Source organism: Bos javanicus, chromosome 22, assembly GCF_032452875.1.
Source record: "Bos javanicus breed banteng chromosome 22, ARS-OSU_banteng_1.0, whole genome shotgun sequence".
NCBI lineage: Eukaryota > Metazoa > Chordata > Mammalia > Artiodactyla > Bovidae > Bos > Bos javanicus.
Window position 1 is genome coordinate 47,897,336 of NC_083889.1, and position 14,001 is coordinate 47,911,336.

General features: G+C 49.3%; 1 protein-coding gene across 3 annotated transcripts in view; it reads left to right on the forward strand.

Annotated features, from left to right (window-relative positions):
* Positions 1 to 13,835, forward strand: part of RFT1 (RFT1 homolog) — a 48,421-nt gene extending 34,586 nt beyond the window's left edge. The window contains exons 12-15 of one of the 3 annotated variants that reach the window (XR_009732535.1): positions 3,340 to 3,589; positions 3,911 to 4,197; positions 8,501 to 8,649; positions 8,811 to 13,835. Coding sequence is in view for 1 of the 3 variants with exons in the window: in XM_061396685.1 (XP_061252669.1) it covers positions 3,340 to 3,589; positions 3,911 to 4,078 (418 nt within the window). In the remaining 2 variants the exon portion in view is untranslated. Of the gene's footprint in view, positions 1 to 3,339; positions 3,590 to 3,910; positions 7,133 to 8,500 lie in introns of those variants that run through there. The other 2 variants (XR_009732534.1, XM_061396685.1) reach the window with 2 other exon arrangements.
* Positions 13,836 to 14,001: the final 166 nt, after the last annotated feature.

A 14,001-nucleotide genomic window follows, 5' to 3' on the forward strand; every position in this document is an offset into this window, starting at 1 on the left:
CTAGGAATCTGTCTCTTTGAAGGGAATTTTGTTAAAATAATTGCAGCATTAATGTTGAAAGGGAGAAACAAGACTAAGCCTGCTTAAAACATTAAAAATATATTATCTTCCAACAAATCATGAGGGAGTACAGACAGTGACTGATTGCTTTGGTTTCTCTTACATTGCATTGAACCAGAGGAAGCAGGTTTTTAAGTTAGTTGTAATGGGACCTGGACAGCATATTAAAATCTGGAAAATGATTTTCATTGTATTAGTCGTCAACATAGAGAAAAGACAGAGCCATATTCTCATTTGAAGTAACTCACTTCCCCTAGGAGTAAAATGTGGTTTTAAGCATGATCTCCAAGTTTGTATTAAATGTGGAAGCCCCCTTTTTGTCTAGGCCCCTGGCCCCAACCCCCAGTCTTGTTCTGAACACGTGGAGCACCTGAGCTCATCACTGACCCCAGGCTTTTTTTCCTTTCTATGAATTTAGCCAGACATAAAACTGTAGTAAGATTTTTTTGTAGTATAATTGAGTAGTTTTCATCTATTTTACTTACTGAACTACAGGTTAATCAGTATTTGTTTGTTTTTTAATAAAAATAAGGCATTTGGTTGGATGTGAAATATTAGAATGTCCTTTGAGCTGCAAGTTCCTTTGTTGTTAATAACTTCATAATCTATATAGAAGATTGATGGCTTCACATTATGCCCCATTGAAGAATCTTGGTTGTGTTTTGTTAAGCCTGTCTCGTTTTCTTTTGTTCATTTGACAAATTTTTTTGAGCATCTGTTCTCTAAGAGACATTGCTTTAAGCTCCAGGAGTACAGCCATGAACAAAACAGACGTGATCCCTGCTCTCCTGTAGCTGACAATAAGGGAAGCAGACAGCAAACAAGTAAATAGATAAGAACATTGTGCTCTATGGACAACTAACGGAGAAGGCAGTGGCACCCACTCCAGTACTCTTGCCTGGAAAATCCCATGGGCGGAGGAGGCTGGTAGGCTGCAGTCCGTGGGGTCGCTAAGAGTCGGACACGACTGAGCGACTTCACTTTCACTTTTCACTTTCATGCATCGGAGAAGGAAATGGCAACCCATTCCAGTGTTCTTGCCTGGAGAATCCCAGGGACAGTGGAGCCTATGGGCTGCCATCTATGGGGTCGCACAGAGTCAGACACAACTGAAGCGACTTAGCAGTAGCAGCAGCATGGAGAACTAAAACAGGGTTATGGGGTGAGAGTGGGAGCCCTTTTAGATCGGGAGGTCTTTCTGAGAAGGTTGCATTACGCTGAGGCCTCGATGACCAGGAAGAGTCTGCCATGTATAGATGGGCTAGAACCTTCCAGGCAGAGGGGACAGTGATGCAGAGGCCAAGGATTGAGAGCTCCTTTGTCTGACTTGTCGGCCCTTGAGTGCCCCATGTGGAGCTGGACTCCGTACTGTTGACTGAATGAAGGACAAGTGCCGTCTTCTCGCCTAGGCACATAAGAGACCCGTGCCGTCCTCTACGTAGTTACCTAGGCCACATTGTCATGGCCGTACCTTGATGTTTTCAGCCAGCACCCACTGGGGGACACTTCAGTTGCTTACCTTTTGATAAACCTGATTAAAAATAACTTCCTGTTTATGTTAACCAAACCTTAGAAAATAGTCATTGTTGCTGACTAATTTCCCACTGATTTACAAAGTGGAATTTTAATTTTATCTTTAAAATTCTTATTTTATCCTGAAGTGGATAATGCCTTTAAGACTATAGATTTGTGTTGCAAAGTTCAACAGTTGCAGAGCCCTATTCTAATGAGAAACAGTAGACGTCCTCATTGTTAGCGCCTCCCAAGTGACTACACCAAAGAAGCCACACTGTGACTTGTCCCTGCTGGAGTTAACATGAATTAGCTACCAGTTTCATTCATTGTTTCCCTTCTGCTTGGAGTTGGGTGAACATGACCCAACAGGTTATGAAAGTTTATGAACCTGTAGTCTGAAGAATAACCAAACATTACACATCATCTTCTTTTTGGAAAATTGGTCAGAGTACTGGCCCACCCTCTGTGGCTTGTTATAAAGTTGGCCATTCTAATTATTGATTAGCATTAGTGAAGATGCTTCCTCTGTAAAGATATGGGCTCTTGTACTTCCATTACTCATTAAAAAGAAACTGTGTCGACTAAGAAGCAAATTAATTACTTGTCTGGAATTCTAGATGAAAGCTCTGTCCCCTGTTAGAGTGTAGGTGTGTGTGTGTATGTGTGTGTTTGTTCTTGATGACACACACTCCGATAATTACATCTCCCATAGCACCTTGGGCTTGGTCAGCCAAAGGACAAGGACCCAGGCATTTGGGGGACCCAGTGGCATTCTTGCCACCCCTCCTTCCTGTGCAGAAGCTGAATGGTGGTCTCTGAGGTTTCCTAACCAGCTGACACAACTTGGGGATCTAAGGGGTTTGGTTTCCTCAACAACTATACACTTAGATTGCCTGCTATGTGCTCAGCAGAAACCAGATGCTGGAGAATTTGGTTCATGGTTGTACCACAAGCCTTTTGGAAGATTTTTATCTTTTCTGAGATTCAGTCTAGAGCTGAAAACTGAAGATAACTAAGTGATGTACTGCCATGGAATCAGAGAAGTGAAAGGAACGGTGTAAGCCCTCCAGTCACAGGACCCACAGAGCTCTAGAAAGGTGGATGGAGAGCCAAGGAGGGATGTGTGAGAGTCTGGGAAACCCTGACAGTGGGCCAGGCCTTGCTCCCTCTTCTCATTCTGTTATGGAAGCTGGTCACTTGCTTTGAGTGAGATCTGCTGGCAAAGGTTACGGGGCTTCTGCCTTTCCCAAAGGAAGCAGTGCTACAGTTTAGGGGCCAGGGGTCAGGTTGGGCTGTTGGTTCACTCCTTAGGCAGATTCCTCAGCCTCTCTGGGCCTGGTTTCCTTGTCTGTAAGATGGATCCAAGCTCCACAGGGAAACGGCCCTGTGTTTGTCCACCAGCACATTCCCAACAGCCCTCACAGTGCCTGTCCACACGAAACCATGAACCCGTGTCATATTCTTGAGCCTCACATTAAGGCAGGCTGAACAGGATTTTTATGGGTTTTGATTACAAAGTGTCACTTAACCAGTTATTATCCTTAAACACCATAAATACATTGAATTGTTCATTTTTTTACTCTTCTATTCAGGGCTGAGGGGGACAGTGACGTTTCCATGTTATCCACTTAGCATTTGATGTAAAAATCACCTGGATCATGGGATCTCAGAGGTGAATTCATGTTCACAGCCCCTTTCTTTGCAGCAGCCCTGCCTTGGGATGAGGTACCCACTGCCCTGCTTTGCCTGTCTTCTTCTCCCCAGGTACAATTTTACAATGCTGGCCCTGTCGTCTTCCTTCCTGATGTTATCCTATGTCCTGACCCGTTGGTGTGGCAGCGTGGGCTTCATCTTGGCCAACTGCTTCAACATGGGCATTCGGATCATGCAGAGCCTTTACTTCATCTACCGCTACTACCGGAAGAGCCCCCACAGGCCTCTGGATGGCCTGTTCCTGTCACCAGTCCTCCTTGGGACATTTGCCCTCAGTGGTGGCATTACTGCTGTTTCAGAGGTGAGACTCCCCATAGCCTTCACACCACATGCTTTTGCAGTCTGTCCAGTCTCCCTTGTTCCAGACATCCCCTTCCTGTTCTGCCTGAACCAGCTGGACAAGTACTTGCTTCCTCGTGCCCCTTCCCCTAAGCTTCAGGCCAGCATCTTGTGAAATGACTGAGCAGTGGTACCTGTGGGCACAGAGTAGACCCTAGCCCATGGCTGTCACAGCTTTTCCTTATTCGAAGCTGGAGCAGTAGAGTCCCACTCTCCCTGGCTTGCCCCAAAGGAAGGCGGTATGGCTGGAGGGCCAGGGACTGACGATGGTTTCTTTCCACAGGTGTTCCTCTGCTGTGAACGGGGCTGGCTAGCCCGGCTGGCACACATCGCTGTGGGGGCCCTCTGTCTGGGAGTGACCCTCGGGACAGCATTCCTCACAGAAACCAAGCTGATTCACTTTCTTAGGACTCAGTTAGGCGTGCCCAGACTCGCTGACAAAATGACATGACCTTGCGGAAGCCCTGTGGCGCCTGGACCAGCTGTGGGGCGGTCTTGTGAGCAGAACATGTGTTCCGTGGAGGAGAGCCAGGCCAGGGGTCTGCAGTGCAGTGAGACCAACCCAGGCAGGTGAGTCGTCAGAGCGATCCACCAGACCACTTACCATCCATTTGTGGTTTCAGATAGCAAGGGGTTCCCTTTTTAAGGGAAGACCAAAAAATTCTTTTAAAATCGATACAATTATTTTTTTCACCATTTTGTTGTAATTGGCATTTTTCTTTTTGAGTAATGTATTAATTCCTCTTGGGTGTGATTGACCTTAGGAACTCTGTGTCCCACATGTTCTATCTTGGGTGTCAGCTGTTAATAATCATCTAGCTCAGAAGGACAGATAGAGCCACTTGACCCTCCACAGGAGTATTTACCACGTGCTATAAAAGCATGAAGGAGACGTGGTGTTTTGTGATGTTATACAACAAAGTTGCTCCCAGAGTTGTGGCTTTCCCCACTGTGACCTGGATTTTTAGAGAAGGAGAAATGTTAATGGGAAGTCCAAGAAATGAAGACACAGAGGCTTTCAGATCACATTTCCCGCAGTTAGCCAGGCGGAGTCAGCATCTGTCCCCTTCACGGCTGTCCCTGCAAAGGCTACCTCATGCCTTCCCGTCACAGCAGGGGCAAGCCAGCTCATCTCTGGTCTGGTCACTGGAGAAAGGACACTGTGATCCTTCGTGAGCTATCTTGTTCCCAGAAGGGAAGCCCACTTTGCAGTTGGCTGTAAGTTCTCATGAGGAGGTTGTACAGATGACAGCTAGAGTTGAGTAGAGGTGTCTTTCTTCCATTCGAATAAAATAAGGTAAATTCTATATGGCAGGTATCACTGAATCACGCCCCTTTCCCACTGACCCCTTACTTCTGGCCCTGGTCAGTGCACCTGAATTCCAGGACAAGACTGGCAGGCCTGCAGGTCTGGTCCTCCAGGCCACAGTGAGCCCAGGTGAAGGCTTGCCTCTGGGTCCTGTACCCAGCAGGTGAGGTCACCAGGTGTTATTATCAGGCAGCAAGGCATTTTTCTTGTTAATATATTAATTGATGTCATTAATGTATTAATTAGATGTAATGGCCTTTGGAGCTCCATGCGCAAACTATATCTTGGGTGATGATAGTTAATAATCACCTAGCCCTGATGTCCCCAAACCTTCTGTGTTTACACCCAGAGAACAGGGCAACTGGTATCAGATGGTGGTTTACCTGAAGTGCACAAATTTAAATGCAGTGACCCAGGGAGAATGGACACATTATAGGCATGGCTTAGTCTCTTCATTCTCCACCTGAAACTATCACAGCATTGTTAATTGGCTATACTTCAATACAAAATAAACCACTTATTTAAAAAAAAAAAGTTTTTAGTTAAGTAAAAATAAATCCACTGGTCCAGAGCCAGTGCCAAGAGGCCAAGGATAAAGACACCCTGAGACTAGGATCCAGTTACTTGGACACCTGTGTATCTAGTCAAAGAGAGAATGCTTTATATTAATTGCAGGGACAGTAGCTAAATGCAAGGTGTCACTGAGCAGTCAGAGGCCCTCCAGAAGCGTGGGGCTGGTCCTGTGTTGTCAGGCAGGGTCAGCCCAGCTCAGAAGGACTGATTGCTCCACGGGGTAGGGTAGGTGGCACATAGAGAAGGCAGCCCTCCCTCTCAAATACTTCTTTGCTCTCTAGAACACACAGACATGAGCCTCCAGCCCTCACAATTTCTGGTTGACCACCCCTCTCTCTGCTAGGACCCCGTCCCACTTAACCCCAGACTTGAAGTGTGGGCCTCACACCACCTGCCTCAGAATCTCCTGGATTGCAAGTCAGAAATGTAGGTTTCCAGGACCCCTCCAGACCTTTGGCATCTGCGTCTCTGGCGTGGGGCTTACCCTGTCATCCTCACCCGAGTCAGGGCCCAGGGCCAGTTCTGCTCATGTTCACAGCATCTGTGCCCAGCTCTAGGAAGAAAGCCACCTTTGCCTGAGTAGCATCACTGGCTCCCTAGCTCCTTAGGAGTGTGAGTTCCACAGCTCCCACTCTGCTTTTCTGCCTGGAGAAGCTCTGCATCTGACAGCGAGGGCGCATCTCATCTCGTCCCCAAACAGCCAGCCAGGTGGTGCTGTCAGCACCAGGCTGGCCGCCAGGCAGGGCCAGCTCCTCTGGCGAGATGGCCAGCTGGGATGGTCACCCAGGGCTCTTTGCTGTGGCCTGCTTCCTCATTTATAGAAAGAGGAGTTCTCATAGCCCAGGCTTTTGGGAAACGGGTGTTTCCCACTACTAACACCTGCCTCCTGGGCTCCAGCACTTGGGCAGCAAGCCCCGTGTGGCCCATAGTCTCTCTCTCCACCCGGTTGCTCCCTGCAGCACAGCTGGGACCGGCCACTGGCTCTGGGGCTTCCCCGCCCCCTAGAGCTGCACCTGGGTCTGGAGGGGCTGGCCTTCAAGGGTGCTGAGCCGCCCCACATTACCCAGGAAGGAACTGGGGGGGAAATCACACTTCAGGCCTTAAGTACCACTTAAAATATAAGTGAGGCTACCTCTCCATGGAAGCAAGTCTCTAAAGCACATCCATTTATGAAACAGAAACCTTTGATGGTGAGAATGACAGCATTTCGTCTTTCTGTGCTGCCCTGGCCACATGTGTGTTGGTGACGTGGGGTTTGGCCTGTTAGGTCCCTCCGTCAGCGGCTGCTGCTGTGCCACTTAAAGCTTCTTTAGTGGTGACTCCAGGCTCTGGCAGTGTGCTCTGCCTCACCCCCTGCCACTTACCAGCCTGATTCACCAGGGCACCTCCTTCCTCCTGCCTTTTTAAAACAAGAACAACAACAACAACTTGGGTATATATTGCTAGTTTCATGTCAGTTTCCTGTGTGTATGCTCTGCCCCACCCGCTGCCACTTACCAACCTAGTTCACCAGGGCACCTCCTTCCTCCTGCCCTTTTTAAAAAAAAAAAAAAAACCAGTGTATTCATATTGCTAGTTTCACGTCAATTTTCCAATTTTAAAATGAGTAAATTATTTTCTCCATATTTGTGTGAAGATCTTTCATATCACTTCTTCCAAAAACGAAACAAAAAATTCTTAAATTTTGAAAGAAAGGTGGGCAAGTACCTTAGGTATGTGAATCATTTTTAGTCATCGTCAAAACGGTTCTCCCTGCCTTGGTGGACGTGACTGGATGGTGATCCCGACTTGGAAAGAGGGGCTGGTTCCCTCGGCCCTGCAATGGAGACGTCTGTGTCCCGGACTGACAGGACTGGCATTTTACTCACTGCTCTTCCCTTCTACCCAAAACAATGTTCCACGTTCTTCCACTGATGAGGCAGTCTCTTTCACCACCTTTCTTCTCTCCCACAGTCTGGGCCCACAGTCTCCTTTTGGCTATAAGCTCTGTTCTGAACGCAGAGCCCCTGAGGAGAAAAGGAACTGGCCCAGGTTATCTTCATAGGGTGGCTACTGTGGGCACAGGGTCATAAGTGAACCAGCGGAGGGGCCACCCTGGGGGCAGGTGGGTGCCCAGTTCCATCAGCTCTCACTGGGCAGGGGCTGGAGAGGGTGGTGTGATTCAGCCAGAGTTGCCACTTCGGCCTTGGAGGAGCTGCCTGAGGGCCTGTGACGAAACAACCAACTTACGAGGGAATCCTCTAGTCCACCATTTACTTGTCTCATTACCTCCCTCCCTGCTGTTGACTGACGGTCACAGTGCTGCCCTGGTCTGACCAGTGTGCTTGGCAGGGGCCGCCTGGTGGGAACAGGACCTGAGAACCTGGCAAGCCTCGGTCCTTTAATCTCATCTGCATCACAACCTGGGGCCTTGGAACGGGGCTCTGATGCTGTCAGCACAGTGAGCAGTGACTAATTAAGACACGACTGCATTAGTCACGTTGGAGGTGACAACTGAGCAGCATGTTTTGGGTTCATGTCTGAGAGATCCTGACACACTTTTCAATTATGTGGAACTAATAGTGTGTGGCCTCCACGCAGCCGTGTCGAGCGGGGGAGAAGGAGAGTCTGCGATGAAAGTGTGACTCAGTACAGCTCCTCACTCACTTCTCTGCACTCCCTTCTGAAAATCACAATAGGTCACACCAGGGAGCGTGGCACTTGGGGTCCAGAGGGCTTCTTTCAGAAGGAGAGTTATGAGACAACTCTGGGTGACACAGGAGCCACGGCCCTCTCCATAGGCGCCTGTTGCGAATCCCAGCGTTAACGGCTCACTCTCCCTGGTCTCTGGGTGTGCCCTCGTCTGGGCCTGGCACGGCCGGGCAGGGAGAGCCAGAGGACGCAGGAGAACCAAAACATTGTCACTATGAGGGAAATGGGGTGTTTTCCTCCACAAATCCCAACCAAACTAGGGAATGTTGCTAAAACAGCTTTCCTTTTTGTTCCCCCCAGGGCATTGACAACAATTTTATGAACAAACCAGATTAGCACAGCGCCTTTTTTATGTTCCTGAACTAGAGCCGAAGATTCCTTTCTTCCTGACGTGCCTTGTGAGAGTCCCTAAGTGGCATCTCTCCAATGACAAGAGGATGTTCTTGCAGGTGTGCAGATGTTAGGCTCGGGGGTGGGGCATAGAGGGGAAGAGCTGCTGGCTTTTCCTTTTTTTCCTTTTTCCTTTTGTAACCTGGAGTGACATCACGCGGGGCTGATGGCAAGATGCCCAAGCATGCGGGGCACTCATCTTTACCTCCCCTCCCCTCAGCTCTCCCTGCAGCAACCCTGCAAACACAGGGCCGAGAGCCAGGCTCTTTGGGGAGCACCCAGAGGTCCCTCCCGTCTGCATCAGCACCAGGGAGGCCCGCTTGCGTCATGTCCGCCTTCTGAAGCACACGAGCAGAGTTTGCTTTCTAAGCGGCCCACGGGGTCGCATCCATGGTTATACACCAGCCTGGCTGCCTGTTTCTAACTCACTGGGTGGCCTTGAACAAGCCTCACTCTACCAACCGTGGCACATAGCAGGTGCCATCAGCCTCTGGGCTCCATTCCTCACTCGTTCACAAAGGCCAGATCTAAGCTCTTTTGATAACCTAGCGCCTGAGAGGGCAGAGGGGTCTTCCAGCTCCTACGCCAACTGGAGCAGCACCCTTCTGATCGGAATGAAAACTGGGGATTACTCCTAAGAATTTGCTTGGAAGAGGAGTTCTGTTAAAACAATGAAACCCTGTCCAGTTTGAAATCCACAAGTTTGAACGTTTTAAACCTCCTCCCTGACCTTCCATGACGTTTTCTCCCACAGTTCCCCCCGCTTTCCCAGTCTTCATCTCATCTTAAAGAATTTAAGGTAATTGTTTTGCACAGCCACTGGCATAAGTAACAGATGTTAGGGAGAAACAAATCTGGCCCCAAATTATGTTGTGTTACAAAGAAACAGTTGTCTCTTCCCCATGGTCCTCTCTCTGTTGATGGCCTTGAACTCAGGTGACATCACCAAGGAGTGGGAAGGTGGCTGACTTCAGCCACTCCATCACTTTGTAACCATAGGCAGATCTTGCCTCTCTTTGCCTTGGTTTCCTCATCTGTCACTAACCCACCTGGCATGGCACAGAGGGGATAGAAGGAAAACAGAGGCCGGACAGTCAAATGTAGCTCTGGAAGCTTCGGAGAAAACAGCCCATAGCAAGGCTTCCTATATGTCCTGTGTACCCACCTCTCTACCATCTTTCTCTTCTGCTCCTCGCCCTCGGCCAGTCCTCCCCTGATGCTCTCCACTCTAACCCCAGCCCAGGCTCTCTTCTCCCCACCCTTGCTCCTGTTGACCCAACTCCAGGCCTGTCTATGGCTGTGCTGGCAAAGAAGAAAGGAGTAAGGACATTACAGATACTGGTGATTTAACCCTTTTCTTCAGTGCTGTCACACCCAGAAGGCACTAAATCCCAGTCACGTGGCATTAGTAAACACGTGCCCATCCCTGTTCCTTGGCTCCTGCCTTGTCTGGTTCTAAGGGTGAGCTCTGGAGCCCCGCGGCACCTGCTGTCTGGCCTCCAGCCTTTCACCCCTTCTCACCTCTCTGCCTCCTGGGCCTCACCCTGTCAGGCTCAGTTGCACGTGTCGACTCTGTCACACTCCTTTCTCTTTCTTTCAGCAGCCCTATTTTCCTTCTCCCCTGAGAATTAGGAAGGCAGGTTGTGTGGGGGTTCCAGAAAGGGTCTTGGAGATGGACCCAGCACCACTTCAAACATGACCTTGAGCAAGGTAGTTCATGCCTACGTGCCTCAGTTTACTGGTCTAAAAATGGGCATTAGAACACTCACCTCATTGGGTATGGCAGGGAATCCATGAAAGGATGGAGGAGCAACAAGCAGGGTGTGCCCCACCAGTCCATCATTCGTTCTGTGACTGGAATTATAAATCTACCAAACACAGAGGAACTGTGGCCCCTGGGAACGTTTGCTTCACCCCTACCTACTCCCTCCTCCCCACCTAAGCCCAGTCCACAGACATGTATGTGGTTGAATCTTTTTTCCTGCAGTGGCAACATTTCTTTCCCCTTTTCTTGAAGGCAGTGCTGCAGGTGAAGAGGAAACGAAAGCTCCTTTTCAGCCAAGCTTGCCTGGAGGAGCATAGAACGTGAGGGCATGGGTCAGGGAGACCGCCCAAGGTCTTCTGACTCCCAGCCAAGCTCCGGCGGCCCAGCTGGGGGAAGCAGAGCTATCGTTTCCAGGGAGAGCCCAGCAAATGCCCTCTTTCAGGCTCAGCCTGAACTGCCCCATGCCCCTCCCACCCCCCTGGTAAGAGGGGATGCTTGCAAAGCCTATTAAATGATTTTCAGCAATTTCAGAAATTGCCTCAGCTGGTAGTTTAAAATTTCCCTGCAGCTTCAGATTAAAGCAGAAAGAAAAAAGACCCCTGGTGATAGACTAGAGTGTGGCTTTGTCCAAGGAGGGCCAGCTGCTGTCGGCAGCTTCTGAAGAAAACGGAGGGGTCCGAGTTGGTCCTGCCATGCGGGTGGGCGGCCAAGGGCACTGGCTCCCCTGGCCTCAGCTTTAGGCCTCGCCATGGTGACCATGAGGACACTCCCGCACCCCCTCACACACTGCCTCAGTCTCCAATTTGCCAGTGTCCTCACCTTGAACCCACTCATCAAAGTTGATCTGAAACTTGAGTTCTTCCTCCTCCTCACCCCGAAAAGGCAACAAAAACAGCCATTGCCTCTGCCATCAGCCTGCTTGTTGTTTTTTCCTTCTTTGGGCTGTAATGAAGGATGCAAGGTTCAGACCAACTGGCTTTCCCCTTCTGGAAGCAGCTGGAAGAGAAAGGCCAGAACCTAGGACAGAGGATGCTGTCTTATTTTTAATTTACCTGTTTTCTCCCTTGTTAAACTTTTTTATTTATTGTGACTATTTATTTGGCTGCCTTGGTCTTCACTGTGGTGCACGGGCTTTCTCTGGTTGCTGTGCGTGGGGGTTGCTGTCTAGTTGCAGCACATGGGCTTCTCACTGCCGTGGCTCCTTATTGTGGGGCAAGGGGGCTTCAGGGCACAGGGGCCTCAGTCGTTGCAGCATGTGAGCTCATTAGCTGTGGCTTGCTGTCTTAGTTGCCCCGAGGCATGTGGGATCTTCCCAGACCAGGGATTGAAGCCGTGTTCCCTGCATTGCCAGTCAGATTCTTAACTACCAGGGAAGTCCCTAATCTTATTTTTTTATTATTATTTTTTTTGGCCACGCCATGTGGCATATGTGATCTTAGTTCCTCAACCAGGGGTCAGATTTGTACCCCCTGCAGTGGACGTGCAGAGTCTTAACCACTGGACAACCAGGGAAGTCTGAGGGGGTATTGTCTTGAGTGCTACTGTTAAGATGGGGTTTTCGTAAGCAAGGAAGTGTGTTCTGCCCACAGTTGGGACTCAGAGCAGGGAGACACCAGACTCGTCTGAGTCTGGCCCTGATCCTTGAGTAAGGAGTAAGGCTGCTGACCTTGGTGTCTGGGTCATATCTGAGTGGTGGGGAGTCCATCAGGCCTTCCGCTTTCTCCTTCCTGCTCCTCTTCAAAAGGCTGTGACCTGGGTATGCTGGTTCTGATCCACAGAGCCCGGTGCTCCAGGCCTCTTCATTCCCATCACCCTCTGTGGGCCATGCTCCCCAAGGCATGTGGGCAAGGCTTCTGGTTACCTTTGCAGCTTGGGAGATGATGTTTTGGCCCTAGGGACCAGCTGTTGATCCAGATAATCAACAGAAGCAGAGAGCCTGGAAATCCCATTCTAATTCTAGACCTGCCACTGTCTTCTTGAAAGATCTTCTTCTCCATCTACAAAAGGTTCTGATCCCTACTCACTGTTGCTCTGGGACCGTGGTGGGGGCCAAGGAGAAGCCCCCATGCAGCACAAATTGGGGCTGAGTGGAGAGTGGGAGAGCTGGTGGGCCTGAGTGCTCCGAGGCTGGAGCCTGGGGCTGCCTTCAGACGGGACCAGAGAAGATGTCATCACAGTCTAAAATATCTCCGCGTATTGTTCTTCCTGATGGCAAATGATCTTATTTCATGACAGCATCATGTATTGTATTAAACAGGTATTTGTTATATTAACTTGTAAAGTGTCCTGGGGCAGCCAGTACCCTGTAGACAGAAATGCCCTCCCATGGCCTCTCTGTAGTTGGCATGTGGTGCATACATTTTCCCGTGTTCACACTGCCCTCTACATTGTTCTGCTTTTACTGCACGGTGTACCAGTTAAGTTGTCCCCGGATTCCCTGCACTGAAAACCACATGGTAGAGAACATCCTGGCACAGAGACCTTGTCTGCACTTTGCCCACTCCAGGCTCCACTGCTTCCTCGGCTGCAAGTGGAGTGTGCCAGGCACAGGGAACCGCTTCCCCAGGTGTCAGGAAAATCAACGATGCCCCAGGCCTCCCCCTGGAGAATCTGACTAATCAGCCTGGCTGGACGGGAAACTTGGGAGCTAAAGCTACCAGTAAACAGAAAGGAAGTGAAACAACCCAGGCAGGCACCTCTACCGTCTGCTCCCACTCCTCCCTTGGGGTGACGTGGCCTCCTCAAGGAAGTGGCTTTGGGCCTTGTTTCCCTGCCCAGAGGCATGGGGTGCAGCCTGTTAGGCTAGAGGCCCATTTGGGTAGCCTTCAAGGGCACTTGGTGAGCCACTGGCCCATAGGTGGAGTCCATGGTCTTGACAAGGTCATTCCAGAACTGACCATGGATTCCTGCTAAGCTGTCTCTCAATTCTGTGACCTGGACAATTTAGTCTACCTCTCCATCCTCAACATGCCTCTGTCTAAACTCTACCTATTATAATTTTCAGTTTTTCTTTTGATCAAAAGAACACATGTACACAGTTTTGAAAGATAACCCCAAACAGCAAGTTCTGCATCCCCCTCCCAAGCTACCCACTCCTTGGCTCATCATTTTAGTTCTTTTGGTCATTTCTTCATTTCCCTTCATATTTGTAAGTAATTTGCTTATGTTACTATTTCTTAATTGTTTCCCCTTTAGAATATTGACCTTTTATGGAACAATCAGCCTGCTCTCTGCATACTTCCCATCTTCCCAGTGTCAGGATTTGGGGTAAATTCATGTTTACATGTTTAAAACTATAAAAACATTGTTTTCTGCTAAACCAAGTAGTATCCTATTTCCTTTTTACTATAATCTGTTGATTATTGTCAAACTATTAATTATCTCATTATTTGCATTCTTAAAAATACTTTATGTTCTTCTCTACAAAATCATAAAACTGAGCAAATACCATAAAGCTCTTCTCAACATGACTAACCTCAACAGGTATCACGGATTCTGTGTTTTCCCTGGAGACCTTGCTTGGGGAGCCCCACATCACCCCTTTTCCACTCTCACCATCCCATCTGTGGGCCCCTCCCTTCCCCAGAGGGAAAAGGCTCGGGGAAGTTAAGGAACAGTAGTAAGATGGCGGCAGAGATGTGGGTCT